Genomic DNA, 19,900 nt, shown 5'->3' with positions numbered 1-19,900 from the left:
GGCTTCTCAGGTATCTAGAACCTGGATTTAAATTTTTCTAAATGAATTTTTATCAATTTCTATTTAGAGTAGCAACTTAGAAGTGAACCTTACAAAATATTCAATAAAAATTCCCTTCCATAACAAACATTTTTCTGACTGATAGAGATTTCAAAATAGAGATTTCATAGGAGTATAAAACAGCCATTTCTATAAATAATACTTCAAATATCTTTATGTCACCTGATGCTGACAGAGTGAAACTGCTAGGTTCTGTAGAGCTAGACTGATATGCGCATGACTGAACTTCTAAACCATTTTAGAGGAACCATGGATGCTTATCTTCTCACATTAGAAAGCGAATCCCTAAGTCTAAGAGACAGAGACACAACAGAGAAACCTACTCCAAGGATCATCGCAAAGGGCTGAAATGGACTACTTCCGGACTGAGGAGCTCCATTCTCCCAGCAAGTCACAATCGTCTCAGTGTTGATGCCAGTGACATCAGGGAGGTGCCCCAGCCCTGGATGTCAGTATTCCGCATCGATGCGCTTGGCAATGGTGCTCAGCTGGATGTTTGACGTTCCTTCATATATGGTACCTGAAACAGAAAGGAGCAGGAGGAACAATAGCAGTGGGTTCGTGGTGAATTTTAAGAGTCTATGTAAGAATCTGCTTCGTAAACACTGTCTCTGTGTTTGCTTGAAAACAATCATCAATAACATGCCTTTTTATTCCCTAAACATGGCACCACTCGGCAAAGCAATCTAGAACATGTTCAATGAGAACTGAGCTGAGAGAGACGCCTCACTCTCTTCAAGGATTAGTCCGTTCCTCTTTCTGATCTAAAGAATTATATGAAACTAATGCACTTTATTTTACGCTCCGGCTGTTGAAAAGTGCCAGGCTTACCAGGTTAGCCCTGATGGTTCGATACCTTCCCCTATTTTCCTTTTCAGACTTCAGCTTCATGTTTGACCAACTCCACGTATTTATTACAAATTGAACTGAAACCCTTTTGGAAAAGAGGAAATAGATAAACTCATATATAAAATGAACAGCATCATAGGTTGTTGAAATGCTCTGCAGTAAGCTATATTTGCCAACTTCCTGCCCTTCTACCGAAGGTCAATAAATTAAAGGACAAAAGCCAAGCTTCTGAGATTTGTCATGTGTTGTTGCTGTGAGGGGCTGCCACGTCAGTTCCGACTCAACCCTGTGTCCTGCCTCATCCTCATCATTGTTGTCATGTTTGAGCCCTTGGTTGCCGCCACTGTGACAATCTCATTGGGGGGCTTCCTCTTTTTCACTAATCCTCTACTTTACCAAGCATGATGTCTTTTCCCAGGGACTGGTCCCTCCTAAGAACACGTCCGAAGTCTGGGAGTCGATGACTCCCCATCCTCACATCCAAAGAGCACTCTGGCTGTGCTTCTTCCAACACAGATTTGTTTGTTCTTTGTTTTTGGCAGTCCATGGTACTTTCCATATTCTTTGTCAACACTATAACTCAAATGCATTTATTCTTTTAAGAGTCTTCCTTATTCATTGTCCAGCTTTTGCATGCACAGTGGGTGATTAAAAATATTATGGCTTGGGTCACGTGCACTTTAGTCCTCAAAGTGACATCTTTGCTCTTTAGTGTTTTAAAGAGGCTATGTGCAGCAGATTTGCCTAATGGAATCCATCCTTTGATTTCCTGACTGCTCCTTCCATGAGTGTTGATGGTGGATCCAAGTAAAATGAAATCAATGCCAACTTGGATATTGTCTCCACTTATGATGCTATTTGTGATCCAGTTGTGAAGATGTTTGTTCTCTTTACATACTGAAGGCGGGTCTTTGATCTCCATTTCAGTCCTCTTTGCTTTCAGCAAGCAAGGTTATATTACCTCTGCTTATACCACAGGTTATTAATGAGTCTCCCTCCAATCCTGACACCATGTTCGTCTTTATATAATCCAGTTTTTCAGATTATTTGCTCAGCATACAGACTGAATAAGTATGGTGAAAGGATACAACCCTGGTGCACACGTGTCCTGATTTTAAACCATTCAGTGCCCCTTGTTTTCTTCTTGGACTATGTACAAATTCCTCATGAGAACAATTAAGTGTTCGGGAATTCCCATTCTTCTCAACGTTATCCATAATATTTTAAGATCCACAGAATCGAATGCCTTTGCATCGTCAGTAAAATATAAGCAAATATCTTTCCGGTCTTCTCTGCTTTCAGCCATGTGACATCAGCAATGACATCCCTCTCTCCACATCCCCTTCTGACCCTGGCCTGAATTTCTGCAGCTCTCTGTCAATGTGCTGCAGCAGCAACTGGCTTTTGAATTGTCTTCAGCAGGAATTTATTTACCTGTGATATTAATGATATTGTTCAATGATTTCTGCACTCCGGTGGGTCCCCTCTCTTTAGAATGGGCACAACTGTGGATCTCTTCCAATCAGCTAGCCAGGTAGCTGCCTTCCAAATTTCTTGACACAGACAAGTGGTACCTCCCCAGTCAGTTATTATTTGAAACTTCAGGATCTACTACAATCAGAACGCTAGAACAGGGTTCAAAGGACTCTATTTTGCTAATTATAAAATTCTGTACCCCATCCCTGCCCCCCAAGAGTTTTCACCCAGAAATACTTATACCGATATAGTGATTCTTTTTGTAGATGAGCGGACGAAGACTCACTTAAGTTAATAAACCTGCCCTGATGATGAGTCTGAGGCCTGCGATGTACACTATGCCTACACCAGGCAAACTGCCACTCACACGACAGAGAAACAAGAGGCTTGGAAGAGTGGGGCAGGTGCCACCAGACTGTCCCCAGCTCTGCCAGAGGAGCCATCAGAGAGGGAGACTCAAGACGTTCACCCCAACACCAGTCCAGCACCTCCGTTACTTAATTCTTCCTATGAAACTCTGCCTAAGCGATGACTACTTCATCTGGTTTGTGAGTTTCCAGATTGGGTGTTGAAGCATTGAGGATTTGGGCTCTTGAAGTCTCAGTGCGTACACTTGGGTGTTATTAAGGAACAGGCTGCTCTCGAAGCTGTGATGCTTCTACCTTCTTCTTGGAGAGCGAGCCTGGAACAGTCGTGCTTGCTTGGACACCTAGCTTTTGAAATTGGCACCACACCTCCCAGAGTACTCAATGACACTGACTATAACAGTAACGTTTTTAGTAAAAGCTAGAAAAATGAAGAAAGTAGGTTTTACTGATGTACCTGAGTTACGGCATTGGGGAAGGAGACGGAATGTGCCATGTTAGACGAACAAACACAACTATGTTGACAGAAGTACAGCCAGAATGGCCAGACTTCATCACTCATACTTCTGATATGTTGTCAGGAGGGATAGTCCCTGGAGAAGGACATCATGCTTGGTAAAGTGAAGGCTCAGCACCAAAGAGGAAGACTTGCAACAACATGGACTGGCATGGTGGCAGCAGCAATGGGCTCAAGCGTAAAACAATGCTGAGAAAGGCGCAGGACTGGTCAGTGTTTCAGTCTACCGTGAACTGAGTCACTTTGAGTCCGAACCGACTCAACAGCACCTAACAACAAGGTTTTATTGCATTTGTTTTGCTTGAAAAACTTACTGAGGCATTTCAAAAGGCAATTTAATGTTTAAAAATTATAAACTCATGATTTTTGAAGAAAGACGTGGGTAGAAAATCCAGTCATCAGAAGAGAACCAGTTGGACAGATTATAGAAGCACTCTTGCCTAGGTACCAGTAATAGAAAAGCAAGCAAAGATAACAGCCCAGACACCTACCAAGGCAAAGAAATCAAACAGTCAAAAGTGGGACAAAAAAAAAAAAAAAATCTACTTACCAATCTTTGCATCTCGAAAGAATTTCTCCACAGGGTAATCTTTGGTGTAGCCAACTCCCCCCATCCACTCAATACATTTACTAGTTGTTAGTCCAGCCACCTGCCAAAAACAAGCAAATCACACACAGAAACAACTAGGTGCTAGGCACTACAGACACTTCTGTGTGGTAGCTGCAGAAACGTGGGCTTCCTGTTCCTGGCACATGGAAGGACTGGAGATAATTTACGTTTTACCAGCATTACCTGTTTCATCCTATTCTCCACTCCATGACGGTGAGCTATCCCATGAACTCACGAAACTGTTATTTTCTTATTAAGAAAACTAGGGTACTGTTCATACTCATACACTTGCCAACAGGTATCATTTATTCAGCAAATATTTACTGAGTATCTTCTTTATCCTGGTGGGGCGCTGTGGACTAATGCATCAGACTGCAAAGTTGTTTGAACAGTAAGGTCGGTGGTTCAAGCTCACCAGCTGCTCCTTGGAAACCTTATATAGGGTCGCTATGGGTCAGAATCGACTTGATGGCACTTAACAACAACATCTTCTTTATATTTGGCTTTTTCCAAGGTATAATGGTCATGGGGTATACAGTCCCTTGGCCCTGGTAGCAATTTGGAGGTTTAGACATTAAGTCAACAATTACGCAATACGATAAAGAGTATGGGGAAAGAACAACTTGCTAAGAGAGGTGGCAGGCTTTAGATGGTGAACACTGGAGTATCATCAACCTCAGACCTTTCCCACGCCTTAAGTTGGAGCAAGATGAGGCTTTCTGATCCCTCAAAGATACAGCTTCCTTTTAGCATACGTATTCAATCTGTATGCTGAGCAAATAATCTGAGAAACTGGATTCTATGAAGAAGAGTGTGGCATTAGGATTGCAGGAAGCCTCATTAACAACCTGTGATATGCAGATGATACAGGCTAGCTTGATGGAAGTGAAGAGGACTTAAAATACTTAACTAATGAAGATCAAAGACTACAGTCTTCAGTATGGATTGCATCTAAATGTAAAGAAAACAAAAATCTTCACAATTGGACCAATAAATAACATCATGATAAATGGAAAAAAGATTAAAGTTGTTAAAAGACTTCATTGTGCTTGGATCCACAACCAACATTCATGGAAGCAGCAGTCAAGAAATCAAACAAAGTATTAGGCAAATTTGCTGCAAAACACCTATTTAAAGTATTTAATAGCAAATATTTTTGAGGACTAAGGTGTACTTGACCCAAGCCATGGTATTTTCAATAGTCTCATATGCATGTGAAAGTTGTACAATGAATAACGAAGACAGTAGAAGCATCAGTGCATTTGAATTACGGTGTTGGAGGAGAATATTCAAAGTACCAGGGACTGTCAGAAGAACCAAACAAATCTGTGTTGGAAGCAGTGCAGCCAGCAGGCGCCTTAGAAGCCAGGACAGTGAGACTTGCTCTCTTATACTTTGGACATGTTCTCAGGAGGGACCAGACCCTGGAGAAGGACATCGTGTTTGACAAAATGGAGGGTCAGTGAAAGAGAGGAAGATCCCCAAAGAGATGGATAGACAGAGTGGCAGCAGCAATGGGTTCAAATGTAGCAACAATTGTGAGAATGGCCCGGGACCGGGTGGTGTTCTAAAGGGTGGGACCACGGCCTCCTAAGCTTCAAAGAGTTGGCTCTTCTCTAACTCGGTTCTCAAGTGTGGGGCTACCTTTAAGGTAGGGAGACTGGAACCTCACCCACAGCTGAGTGGGCAGAGCTACCACGCTCAAGAGTCAGAAGAATGGGGTCTGCTGAGGTTGCAGCTTCGATGGACTATAACAGTGCCACCCGAAGACAAGGGAGCAGAGTCTGGAAGGCGAAGCAGAAGTCCAGGGCTGAGAGGCCGGAATCCAGAGAGCGTAGCCAACTCCGAGAGTCTTCAGGGCGGGGCCAACTCCGAGAGTCTTCAGGGCGTGGCCAACTCCGAGCGTCTGCAGGGCGGGGCCGTCGCCCACATGGCCTCAGACAACCCAGGGTTACTCTCAGGACTCCAAAGCTGACGTAAATGGTTCAGCTGGGCTTTGGCCTTGTTTAAAGCCCATCATCCCCTCTTTCCCTCCAATTTCTCCCATTTGTAATGGAAATGTTTACCTTGTGCCCCTCTCGCCCTGGTACTTTGGATAAACTGTCATCTTACTTTCACCGGTTTACTGATGAAGAGGAGTTTTGCTCCAGGAGGAAACAGGCTTAAAGCCTCACCCACATTTAATTTAGATGAGTCAGAAAACGAGATTTTGTACTTGAAGTGGATTTAAGACTTTGGGGATGACGTGATCGGATGAACGTATTTTGTATGTGACAAGGGCATGAATCTTTGGGGGCCAGAGGGTGGAATGTTATGGGTTGAAATGCATCCCTCCAGAATCTGTGCCTTCGGTCAGACTGCACTGGGAAATGGACTGTCTTTGTCAAGTTCATGAGGCAGGGTGAGATACAAAAGAGATTAAATAAGCAAACGAGATGGGCAGAGATGGGGGAAGACCAAAGTCACATCAAGTGGAGATCTCCAAGGAACCAGGAAACAGAGGCTGAAGAGCCAAGGCCCGTCCCCCAGAGCCAATAGAGTGAAGCCTTCCCCTAAGCCAACCCTGAATTCAGACTTCTAGCTTCCAAAACAGTGAGAAAATTAATTTGTTTTTTAAAGTCACCCACTTTTGGTATTCCTGTCACAGCAGTAACTCAGCCACTCACCCCTTGAACTCCGGTTCCCCACTTAGGACCCGTGAGAACCTGAGACTCAGAATTAAAGCGCTCTCCTGTGGCAGCTTCCTTTTGACGGCGAACCATCAGAGGAGCTGGGAAGTCCAACCAATAAACTCTCAACCAACTCCTAATTAGCACGTACCTGAAACAACTATTAGGGTTACACTGGTAGTGGTGTTTAGTGCCGTCAAGTTGGTTTTGGCTCATAACAACCTTGTACAGGGTTCTCAAGGAGGGCCTGGTGGGTTTGAACCAGTGCTGATCCGGCAGCGCCACCCCAGGACTCAGAGTCACTGTTCTGATTTTTAACTCTCACCTCGGATGCGTAGTATTTGGCCATTGATGCTTCTTTTATGAAGGGCCTTCCAGCTTCTACAAGCCGGGCCGCGTTGTACGTCAACAATCTGGCAGCTTCCAGCTGGGTGGCCACATGAGCCACTTGGTGTTGGAGACCCTGTAACATTCAGGCCCAAGTTAGAGAATAAGGATTTCTGAAAACATACCTTCAAAGTCCGGCCTGGCTACAGAACACTGACCACTGTCTGACTCGCATACACCCCAAAGGAAACGCACACGCAGCTTTTAAATACTTTCAAATCTGTGATCTAAAATGCAAGATGGCATTGCTTGCATTGTTAAACCCTCTTTTTTGAGAACATTTCCAAAGTTCGTATAATTCTTTATAACTGTCAAAATTTAAATAATAAATTAGCACAAAGTTAGATTTAAAAATTTGACTATTACAGTTAACAAGTACTTCCAACACTTCCTGATCAAAATTGAACATAAACTAACTTCCAGCAGAGCAAAAACTTGAGCATGTTTTTCATTTGCTTGAATTGAGTGAGAAAAATTGGATCTTATATATGGTTTTAAGGCACTGGAAGATGTTCATTGCAGTCATAGAGGTATATTTCATGCACCAATATTTTTCCTTCAAGTAATGCTATTAAGGAGTCCTAGTGGGGTGCTGTAGAAGCACTGTACCGCTAACCTCAAGGTCAATGGTTCAAGCCCACCAGTTGCTCCTTGAAAACCTTACACAAAGTTGCTGTGAGTCAGAACTGACTCGATGGCACTTAACAACAATGTTATTAAAGTGATTCTACTGCACACATCTAGGAACAAGAACCAATTTCTTTAAGTGGAATAACTAGTCAACACCCTAAAGAAATAGATTGTGGTGGTGGTGGTCATGTGCCGTGGAGTCGGTTCTGACCCATAGCGACCCTGTACAAGGTTTCCGAGGCTGTAAATCTTTACAGGAACAGAAAGCCTCATCTTTCTCCCGTGGAACAGCCGGTAGTTTCGAACTGCTGACCTTGAGGTTAGCAGCCTGGCTCATAACCACTACGCTACCAGAGCTCCTCAAGAAATGACTACCAACTTGCAAGGGGTAAGTAGGCACATGTGAAATGTCAATCCCAGTAAGCATGGGAATACGAATATGCAGAGTTCACAAATGGAAACGAGGGAAGATGCAGGTGTTCATTAGAATGGGCACACTGATTATCACAGAGCCGTCCACACAGAGACTTGAATCAGTGTACGCTCCTGCTCAGCAACAACACAGACATCAACTACAGAGCTCCTGGCATTCTGGTGTGGTGCTGGAGGTTAATGCACTGGACTGCAAGGCCGGTTTGAACCACAAGGTCGGTGGTTCAAGCTCACCAGTAGCTCCTTGGAAACCCTAAACAGGGTTGCTGTGAGTCCAAACTGATTCCACGGCACTTCACAACAACAACAAGCATGTCTACACGTTCAGTGCCACGGATAACAGTCTTCTAGTTGGGTCGCCATTCCTCCCCTCCTTTGCTGAGTGCTGCCTCCTGAACATGTACTCACTGCCCCCTAAGAAATCATTCCTATTGACTCTCTTGAGTTGCTTGTCAATTTGATCCTAAATACATAGGCCTTAAAAGATCATAATGCCCCTGGCTGACATTTTTTACATCATTAAGCTAAACTAGCTAAGTCAAACCATTATTTGTTTGTAAAGACTTCAGGGGATATTTCTGGGTTAAGGTTTCAATATTATCTTAGGGCAACTTTCATCCAGCTCGTGGCTCCAGAAAATCTAGAGCTATCAGATTTTTATAAATCGGTTCTGTATTTTCCTCCTCTTGTTCAAAGATCTCTAGGATCTTTGATTAAAATGTTCAGCATTGGCAAGTGCGCACCATCGTGTTCTGGTCTGGTAGCAGAGACAACAGTTGTTCATGAAGGCAACTAGCCACACATTCCATCTATCCCACCCAATCCTAATTCTCCCTTCTTCTACTGCTCCAGGCCCATAGAGACCAACAGTTGTGCCTCGGGTGGTCACTTGGAAGCTTTTAAGACCCCAGGCTCTCTACAGCAAAATAGGAAGTAGAACAGAAACACTGAACATGTTTTTAGGCCAATTCACTGTTTTGCTGCATATGTTCTCAACAGCAACAACATAAATAAAAACCAAAAAAATATATCTTTTCAAAAAGGAAATAGTTGCTCGACCCATTCATCCATCGAAACATTTATTGAGCACCCACTTTGTACCAGGCACTTTGTTGAATAAGGGGGTAGAGTTCCTTGTTCTTCTGACGTCCATGGTCCCATAAGAACAGACAATTCAATTAAGATGGAGAGCCTTGTTAATTAAGGTAATTACTGCACAATAATCACAGAAATGGCCTTTTCTAAACTAACAAGCCAAAAAGGGGTAAGCTAGGGCAAAACAGCACTGTTCATAAATATCCTTCAGATTCTCCCCTCCTTTCTGTAATATTTGATAAGTATAAAAGGCTATGCTAGATATATGTAAGTTGTTGTTAAGTGCCGTGGAGTCAGTTCCCACTCATAGCGACCCAGTATAGAGTTTCCAAGGAGCCACTGGTGAGCTTGAACCACCAACCTTATGGTTCAGAGAGACTTTGCAGTCTGGCACATTAACCCACAGCGCCACACCAGGGCTCCACATGTAAGTTATGAGGGCTAATAACAAGCTGAACACTCGTCAATCCAATTTTATTTCCCATAGGTCTGGCCTTTCATTTATAGCATCTTTTGAGGCAAAGAGATTTAATAGTCAAATTTACCAATCTTATTCTCTTTCATGAATCACGTTTTATAACTTTTTAATAAAAATTTTCTGCCATGAGGTCATGAAGATATTCTCCTAATACTTTAAAAAGTTTTGCTTTTCATAGTATGTCTTTAATAGTCTGAAATCTGTTTTCTATGTATGGCGTGAGGTTAGGGTCCCAGTTTCATTTTTTCCCACATAGAAAGACTAAGATTCATACTCAATAGCCTGCAATCCTCTCTCTGTCTTGTATCAAGTTTTCATAGAGGGTGGGTCTATCTCTGAGCTTTCTGTTTTGTCCCATCGGTCAAGTGACTTATTCCTACATAGTCTCACTATTCTAGAAATAGCTTTTTGGCTTGGTATGTGGAATTCAGAGATTCTGATTATTTCTGAAAAGTATATTCAATTCGATTAAAGCCGTGTTTGCCATCCAAGTTATGGATTTAGTTACTGTCATCAGGGCCATGGGAGGCAGCACAGAGACAGGCATAGCTCCAGCCTCGCACCTATTCACCTGTAGAGGAGCTGGCCTGGGAACATGTTCACAAAATCGATGCTGAATACACACATGAAATAAACATGGAGGGCACAGAGGAGAGAAAGTTATCACTGACCACATGCCAAGCAAAACCAAGTCACAGTAATGTGACAGAGTGTACCAGGCTGAACAAAACCATCAATGCTCATAAAAGCTTCACCGAATTATGCAAAGTTGGTAATGCTTTTTAAAGATCCAATTTTGAAAAGTTTTTAAATTACTCAAGAGGCAGGCATTGTTAGAAATGTCAATAAATATGAGAGCGCCTGACCAGTCCTTCCCTTATACATAAGGAAGCACCGTTGAGACAGGGAGCCCTCACATTCGGTCCCTTTTGTAACTCTCTGTGTGCTGGTCTGATGCTCAAGTATAATGAAACTTACTAGAACAAGGATCATTTAGATCCTGTGGATCTTATTAGATCATTCGGGTACCTTACCAGCTGGGCGACCTTGGGAACAGAACCTCCACCTGGCTCTGTTTCCTGGGTGGGAGGTGGGAATAGCAGTCCAGCTGTGGTGGGCACTGGCCAGGTCTGCCATGCTCCATCCTTCTAGGCCCCGGAATGACTGACTGCGCATGCCTGAGGCCTAGCCTACAAGCGGCCTCACCATTATTATATACCCTGAGCACACCACAGGGAGACGGAGCTGGGGGTGCAACAAGACACTGCATTTGGAATGGGGAGATGCTTCCAGGGAGGACTCACAGCTGAGGTGACAGCTGAGGTCACGTGGGCTTAGAAAGCTCCCACTTCAGCCTGCCCCTCAACCTGACTAAACTTCGATGGAGACAGATCCTGAGGGCCCGGGAGCCCCGAGAAGCCAAGGTTTAGGGGCCATTTGCAAGTTTGCGTTCCCTAAGATGCTCAGCTGCATGAGAACATCTCACCTGCACGCCTCAGCAAGCTGAAACGGCCATAAGTAGAAAGTGCCAGTGGACAGTCCTCAGAAGATGGCCGCCTGGCCACCAGGTGACAAGCGGGAGCACTTACTGAGCACATGGTAGAGCCAGGCAAGCTGCAAAGCACTTTCCCCGGATCTCAAGGGCAAGGCAGCCTGCAGAGCAGGTGGTACTCTCTTCATTTCACAAAGGAGGCAGCTAAGGCTTTGAGAGGCGAGGTCACTTACCCAAGGCCTAAAGCCAGCAAGCAGAAGAACCAGAATTTGAACTCAGAGCCTGTGCCCTGGAACTTATGAAGCAGTAAGGAAATGCTCTGAAGTTCTCAGCAGGTTATCCTGAACCACACCAGGGCTGGTCATCCAGGGCCAGCCCTCTGCTCCTGAGGAAGGACCAGGCTTTCTGGAGTTCCTTCCCGAGCCCTATTTCTGCCTCTCTAGCCCTCTCCCTTTAACGTTCCTTGAGCGGAGGACTCTCTGTGGCTTTACAATGCAGCTCCCTACTAAGGGTAGGACGGGAGACGGAGTACCCTGAAAGAACTTAATCAGGACCTACCTGAAAATCAAATAGTCTCTTGCCGAATTGTTCCCTTTCTTTAATATAGGGGATAGTGTAGTCAAAACATCCTTGTGCCAGACCCAGCATCTGTGAGGAAAAAAAAGGCAAGCTCAGAATCTCTTATTCTGTCATAAGTTTATGATTATTGCAGGTGTCAACTCCTTGCACTGGCAAATGGACTCACTGGGCAGGGATGGAAGTAGGTGTGTTGACGGGGTGAGGTGTGTGTCAGCAACACAGCTTCACACACTGCGGATGGACAACCGTGTTTCAGTGACTAGAGACCGCTGAGCGACTTCCTGCTAATGCACACTAGCACAGGGACAGGCTTCTGGGGTGCTCACGTCGCCTGGGCCCTTTCCAGAAGCTTCTCCTCTAAGCACCGGCCTTCCAGAAGTCAAATGTGGAAGGTCACTGTTTGCCAGCTTTCCTGCCCATTCTGCATATGATCAGGATTAATAAGAGCACAGGTGGAAAGGTTTTCAGAACATAGAAGAGCAGCACACATTAGCTTCATCTGAGGAACTTCAGTTTCTGATAAAAAACACCAATGCTGGCCTGAAGGACTGCATCAGCTTCCTGGGGGTGGGGAAGCCAGGCCCGAGCTCCAGCATTTTAGACCCCTCCCATGGTGACAGCATCATTCACACACTGCCAGGACAGATCCAGATGTGGCCCCAAGTTTAACCAAATAACCTCCTTGGTAGCCAGTGTCTACCGAGTGGTGCCAGCCTGGAGTGCTTTCTCCATTTCAGCACCAGGTACGCCACTGGTGGGGGTGGGGGTGGGGGTGTCGTGGAGTAGGTTTCCGACTCTGAGGTTCTGAGGTTGCAAATCTTTACGTGAGCAGAAAGCCTCATCTTTCTCCTGCAGAACAGTGAGCGGTAGACACTAAATCATCTAATTTTGTCAAACTGCTGATTTTAGAAAAAGGAGGGGGAAAATCAATAATTCGAGTTTTGGGTTGGAAAAGCCCCCAAATTTATCTCTACTTTGTTAATGTTCATTCCAGTTTCCCCTTAGCCTTTTATTTTGAACTTTCTAGCAAATAGAAACTATGTCAAAAATTAAAGAGACAAAAACAAAAACCCCATAAAATAAAGAGAGGCGGTGGACTGACTGCACCTTGGGCTATGAGGGAAATGACGTCACTACGTGCGTACAGAGTCCTGGTGTGGTGTTGTGGCTCAGCACTGGACTGCACACCACAAGTTCAAACCCACCAGCCGCTCCTCAGAAACCCTAGACAGGATCACTATGAGTCAAAACTGACTCGACGGCACTTCCCAACACCACCAAACACGCACACGTCACGATGTACTGTGTTCACGTGGAGATGGAAAGAGCGCTTGTCAACCAAACACGCACATGTCACGATGTACTGTGTTCACGTGGAGATGGAAAGAGCGCTTGTCAACCAAACAACCAAAACAGACCGTTTCCATCTCAGGAACACGCTCTCACGGTAAACAAGGGAGATGAAACCCAATTCTCTCTTCCAGTGGGGATTCTGCAGTGCCTTTTCACCTACAGGCACCCACAGCACTGGCCAAGACAGCACTGTCTGACCTTAACTTTTAATTAGGCTATAAGACAACGTGCAGTCATTAGACAAAAACCCAGGCTGTGCGTTTTACTGCCAGAACATCTCTATTATTTATATGTCTGGGAGCAACTGGATTCAGGACAGTAGTGCTTCCTGTCGTATCTGCCCAAGTTGAAGCCCAGAAAACCCTTAAAAAGCACAGATACACTAAGACTCTTTATGACAGATGATCTAAGCTAGTGGGGAGTCCAGGCTGGGCTGTGATCTTAGAACACTTTTGAAGTAAAATAATAGCAGTAGAAGGAAAATGTGGACTAATACAGCATCTAACTACTCCCGTAGCTAATCCAGATGGTATCTTCCAAATCGAAAAGCTATAAATGCTCCAATTTTAGATACCCACTAATGACAAACACTGAGTCCTGGTGTGTGGCCCTATGGGTTAATGTGCAGGACTGCAAAGTCGGTGTGAACTGCGAGGCTGGCAGTTCAAGTTCACCAGTTGCTCCCTAGAAACCCTGTTCAGGGGTTGCTATGAGTTGGAACTGACTTGACGGCATTTAACAACAACAACAAACAAACAAAAAATACAAGATGATATAAATTATCATAAAACCAAAGACCTTGTTCACTTTTTTAAGCTAGAAAAGTGGAATCATTTAATATAAGAGTATAGTATGCACTATACAGGGCAAATTTAGCAAAAACATTTTAAATTATTCTCATCTATTTGATTCTATCTCTTTTATTTTATGTGCCACACAGAATTGGCCCAATTTTCCTTTGCAAAACACAAAGCAACAAATATTTCATTATTTGTGATAAGAAACCCTTACTACACAGAATAAATACTATTTCCCCTTAATTTATATTTCTTCCAGAATGAATTTCGTGCTTGGAAAAGTTGAGTTCTTAAAAAGTGGCATATTAAATTTATAGTACATTTTAGAAGCTCAATCCAGGTATTGGATTGAACCTTAAAGATCTCAAAGAAGAAAAGCTGTTATTACTAAGCCATTGTTTGGTTCTCTGGACACATACAATTGCCCTAAAAGGAATTTGAGATTAAGAGCAGAAGTGGTTTTACCACATTGTGTAAGGAAAGAGCGCCATCTTGTGTTCACAGACTTCTATGCAGTCGCTGGTTTTCCTGCCAGTTTGGTTTGGTTTTGGTGTTGGTAGCTTAAGTGACCTACCTGAGCCGCAATGCCTACTCGACCTTCATTGAGACTCCCGATGGCGTACTTATAGCCTTGCCCAACCTGGCCCAGGACATTGGCTTCTGGAATCTGAAAAGTAAAACGTGCAGTTATTTCTCCATTGATTTTATTCACTTCAGTCATTTTGATATGTTTTTAAATGCACATATGCTCTCAGTTGGTGTGATAGTACTATATCATACCCAAATCTGAAACACCCACTGAGCCAGCTGCAGCTCACAGCAGCCCTATGGGATACAGGAGAACTACTCCCGGGGCTTCCGAGACCACCAGCCTTTAAGGGAGCAGACAGCCTCACCTTTCTCCCACAAAGGGGTTGGTGGGCTTGAACTGCCAACCTTTACAGTTAGCAGCCCAATGCCTAGCCTCGGTCTCTCCTTCCAGCCAGTCTTCCCACCACGCCAATTACGTTGTTCATGACTGTAATCTCCCACCATAAGAGAATCTCATACAATTCAGCAATGGCAGAGACGAATACCCCGTTTTCTTCCCTCAGTTCTTATGTGTACTCAATAACGGGGCTAACACATGAGGGGACTTCAAAGAGTTGGTGGGAAAATGGAATGAAAACATAAGGGAGCTTTTCAATGAACTTTTTGAAGGCCTCTCTTACTAGGAATTACAAAAAACATGTGAGTCCTTGCAACAGTGATGAACCTTTCTTCAGTTGAGACTGTTCACCCCCATAAAAATCAAATGAGGTTATGTGTGCGTGCATGCATGAGGAGAAAAAGGGCAGTGAAGAGACTAAAAAAAAAAAAAAAAACCATTAAGACGAGGAACAAGAATAAAACCGCAATTAGCTTTAGAACATGGGCATTTAGGAGCCAAAGGGGCAAAAGGGAAGGGAGACATGAGGACAGCTGGGGTGAAGCAATAAGATCGCAATGACATGTGTAAAGAGACCCTCTACACACCGGTAAGCAGCAAGGAAAGCCCATCACAACCCTTCCTGTCCACCCAGAGTGTTCAAGATCAGGGTTCTGCAGATTCAACTCCACTCCACCCTGTGGGACCTGAGCATTTTCCACGCTCATTGAGCAACATCGCCCTCTGGTGGCCTCCGGTGGACTGACATCCTAACTGTTTGGCATATTGTCAGGAGAGTGATATCATGTTTGGTAAAGTGGAGGTTCAGAGGAAAAAGTGGAAGACCCCCCAGAGATATGGATTGACAAAGTGGCAGTATCAATGGGCTCAAGTATGACAACAATTGTGAAGTTGGCCCAGGACCAGGCAGTGTTTTGTTCTGTTGTGCATAGGGTCGCTATGAGTCAGTTCCGATTCCGACTCAATGGCACCTAACAACAACAACAACAACAACAAGAGCCTTGGCATTGCTCCCAAGGGCAGCTATCTTAACATGCATTGAGGTTTCCACCCTTGGACTAAGCTCTTGAGAAAAGTACACTTAGTCACAGTGTAACCTCAGCCCCAAACCCCCAAAGCCCACTACCTTGGAGTTGCCTTTGATTTACAGAGGCCCTATAGGACAGGGGAGAAGGGCCCTGCAGGCTTTCCAAGGCTATAATCTTTCCAGAAGCAGCCTGCCTCAGCTTTCTCTCTCGGAGTGGATGGTGGGATTGAAGTGCTGACCTTGTGGTTAGCAGTCAAGCTCTTAACCACTGCACCATCACAGTGCAGGATACATCCTGTGTACCTTTAAAGCTACGAGTTTCCTGTAAATACAAACAGAGCTTTTTCACACCAGTCTTTGACTGAAAACCCTAAGCTACTCACCTTCACATTTTCAAGTGTTAATGGGCAGGTAGAAGATGCTCGGATCCCCATTTTGTTTTCTGCCTTTCCTATGTGAAAGCCTTCAGTATCGCGATCTACTATGAAGCAGGTGATCCCTTTATACCCCTAGATGGCAGATAGAAAATGCTAGTATTACTTGGCCTCCAAAGAGCACACAGCAAAATGAAAACTAAAAACGGATTTTCATAATGAATATTGCAATGTGTGCATTCAGGAACAAGAAAGATTGATCACTCACCGTGATGTATAGGATGAGAGGAGGGGAGGGAAGGAGGGGAAGGTAGAGCACAGGGTAGGGAATAGATACAGGAAAGCTTGGGTGCTGGGGTGGACGGGAATGGAAGAACAAGGCTGATGGGAGAACAGTTAGGCAGGTTTACATGGGCTAAGTGGGACAGAGGTAAATGATGTATGCACAACCTTGGAACAAAAGGGCTCTGGGATACAGGGTTTGAGGCATGGTTTGAATGGGGAAAAGAGGGGAATAATGTTAAGATGCTTTTGAATCTTGGTTTCCCTTGCCTACCATTGTAAAATAGACACTAGATGGGGGGGGAGGGGGGGAGGAATAGCCAGAAACATCACAATAAAAAGCTTGTAAGTCTGTCTTCACCCTATAACTGATTGGAATACTTTAAAGGGGTCTAGAAGTAGCCCAGTGAAAGAGGCCTCCTGTGGAACCTTTGCATTGCATAAGACCATAGGTGGAATCGAGACCCCAACCAGCATCATCTGAGATGGGAAATTTCCATTGGAAAGGACGAGTCGACCAGCCTGGAGCGGCTAGAAGAACAGAAGATACTTTGTGAAAGAAAGACCAGCAGGAAAAATCAGAAACAATACAGTAGTCTGACTGATTTCTACAAGAACACATAAGCTGTTCACCTGAGAGCCATCAAGGCAAGCCTCAGAGCAAACTCCCTTCCAAGACTAAGACTCAAGGGGAATACATGAGCAGGCATGTGGTCTGGCTGGTGACTACAATGGTCACCGATAAGTGGAAGAGGGGGAAAAAACAGCAATGTAGTTGGGAGCTAAGTCCGACCACATTCAATAGACCCCTGTGAACCCAGGTAGAGACCTGGATGGCCAGCAGTACTGGGCCCAGAGGCAGTGACATGGCCACAGAGGACTAGAGTGGAGAGTGAAGCGTCCAGCTGATATGAAGTGAGAGGAGATGCACAAGAACACCCATACTTGCAGACAGCATCCACTTGACCTGGCTTCAATGGCTGGATGATCAGAACTTGACTAGAAGAAGAAAGAAGAGGAAAGAAAAAAAGAAAAAAGAAAAAAAAAAAAAAAGAGTAACCCACTACAATTTGATGAACTTTACCTATACTTATGGATGTAATAGCTCAAAAAAGGAAACAAAATCTTTACAGCGAGGATCATTGGCTACCCAAATGGGGGGGGCTATAAAGGCAAGAAGTGACTGGCTTACAAGTTTTCAAGAGGGAGCCTAGTTCCAGATGGGGCGGGGGAAGGTAGCATCTCCACTGAATGATTTCCAATCTGTTGGGACGGGGCTGGTGAAAGGAAACGGGGATAAGACTCTTGTGGTACAATAGTGAATAATTGCCATCAGGACTGGCTGTGAGGGTCGGAAATGGAAAGGTAGATGTTTTGTAACAAAATGAAAGGGGTGATTGATTTTGCAGCCCAGGAGCAGAGGTCCCTGGGAACATCAAGTGAGAAGAGCGGAGTGCGGAACCCTACCCAGAGAAATAGTGACGCCAGAGATGGAGGCAGAGACAATGAAGTGGGCAGATCGAACGGCTGGGGACACTGAACTCAGGGAGGGAGAGGGGCTGTGTGCTGACGGCCGGTGGACAGGCCTGTGTGGTGTACCCTTTGGTTGTTTGATGATGCATGGAGGGGACCGTAATCAGTGCAATGAAATGAAATACGATAGATGAATGTAAAACTGATTTCTCCCATGTAAACCCACATAATTCATAATAAAAACTTTTAAAAAAAAGTCAGGAAGAAAATAATAAAGCAAAAGAATAAATGATTAGGATATTTGAAAAAAAAAAGATTGATTGGAGAATCTTAGATCCTCAAATCAACAACTTCATGATTTCTTCCAATTTTTCAGAAACCATAAAGGTTGTTAAGTTGTCCCATGAGATTTTATGATCATGAGAATTCCACGCACAATTTAATTTTATTAAGTACTTTAAAGTCTTAACAATGAAAAATTACATTAGCAAACAGGCAAAAGACAAAATGTATTTACCGTTTTCTGGTATATCTATTTTCCAACTGAAAAAATATATATATTCTTTAAGAAAATTTAACGTACTAAAATAGGTAAATAAATTCTCCATCTTTCAAAACAGAAACTGACTTACAGCTGGCTTGATGGCAGATAGGGTAGAGGTGCAGTGAAGTTCACCTTCAGCAGTACCACAGAATACCAGAGAAAGTGGGTGCAGGGCAGAGCTCCAAAACCCTGAACCACATAGGTAGGAATATTTAAAAAGTTTGACAGCTCATAGCTAGTGGAACTGGTAGTGGAAGTAAGAAATCCTGTACTTTAAAATCTGCTGGACTCCCTGCTAGCAACTTGGGCAAGACCAAACAACGGGACCAGATGGGAGAGCAAGCAGACCCTGTGAGAATTAACAACCGCAGGAACCTCGGAGCAAAGGTGACAATATTATCTATTTGGTTCTGCTTTGTTCTGATTTTTTTTTTTTTTTAAATCTGTTCATTGGCTGTCTGCGCATCTCCATTCTGGTGACTAGAGGGGGTGCCTGAGTGAGTGGACAGCCCCCACTCCATCCTCACCACTGGAGGGTTCTTCCACCATGCATGCACACAGATCTTCTCAGCATTTCGAGGCACTGGCCTTTCTTGCTATTTGAGGGCTGGGAGTTGATTCCGGCTCACAGTGGCCCTGGAGGAATTTCTGAGGCTGTGAATCTTTGCAGGAGCAGGGGGTCTAGCCTTTCTCCTGCAAAACAGCTGGTGGTTTCCAGCTGCCAGCCGTGGGCTTGGCAGCCCAATTCATAACCACTACACTACAAACAGGCAGCTTGGCTGGCCCTGAACTGTCTAGTAATAGGGAAAAGGCCAGAACGGGGTGAGGAGAGGGAGAGAGTTTAAAAACTAAACAGGCCAAAAATTAAATCCTGAGGTACAGCATAACAAACACTGGCATCTTGAAATTTATCAGACGGCCTTGAAGGCAAGAAGCTGAAAGAGGACCTTAAATCATTGTCATATTAGGCTACTGATTTTTGTTTTTGTTTTCTTTTCTTTCTTCTCGCTCCTCTCCTTTTCCTGCAATTATAGACTACATATCCAATCTGGTTTTTTGTTTATTTTTTGGGATTTTTTTGTTTCTTGTTTTTTTTTTTTTTCTCCCTTTCTTTTCTGTTGTTGCTGTTTTTTTCTTTTCTTTAGTTCTGTTGTGTTTTGGTTTTGTTCCCCCTTTTACCTCTAGGGGGCTCTTTTGCTCCCTATACTACCCAAGAAAGGACAGCAATTGCTGCCATACAGTTAAGATACAAACACATGCTACAAAGTCCCACAATCCAGGTAAGAACCAATACCAACTGCCAGATACTAGGGAAGCAGACAACACCTGCAAAAGTTACTCTGAGCTAGGCAATAAGAAGAGTGAAAAGGGAAGCCCACCTCCTGATCACATCTACCTAGAGGCAATCAGAAAGCAAAACAAAAAACAAAAAAACCCAAAACACACACTCAGTTGAGTATTATGGCCACAGCTAAAAACTAAA

At 44.1% G+C, this 19,900-nt stretch overlaps 1 protein-coding gene across 1 annotated transcript in view; it reads right to left on the bottom strand.

Moving 5' to 3' along the window:
- Positions 1-440: 440 nt before the first annotated feature.
- ACADSB (acyl-CoA dehydrogenase, short/branched chain) overlaps positions 441-19,900 on the bottom strand; it is a 36,923-nt gene continuing 17,463 nt past the window's right edge. The window contains exons 5-10 of the mRNA XM_006867422.1: positions 16,128-16,253; positions 14,364-14,456; positions 11,619-11,708; positions 6,872-7,009; positions 3,818-3,917; positions 441-580 (exon numbers count right to left, since the gene is read on the bottom strand). Of these exons, the coding sequence (XP_006867484.1) occupies positions 510-580; positions 3,818-3,917; positions 6,872-7,009; positions 11,619-11,708; positions 14,364-14,456; positions 16,128-16,253 (618 nt within the window). The 3' untranslated portion in view covers positions 441-509. The remainder of the gene's footprint in view (positions 581-3,817; positions 3,918-6,871; positions 7,010-11,618; positions 11,709-14,363; positions 14,457-16,127; positions 16,254-19,900) is intronic.

Source organism: Chrysochloris asiatica, unplaced genomic scaffold, assembly GCF_000296735.1.
Source record: "Chrysochloris asiatica unplaced genomic scaffold, ChrAsi1.0 scaffold00105, whole genome shotgun sequence".
NCBI lineage: Eukaryota > Metazoa > Chordata > Mammalia > Afrosoricida > Chrysochloridae > Chrysochloris > Chrysochloris asiatica.
This window is presented reverse-complemented; position numbering and strand designations above follow the sequence as displayed.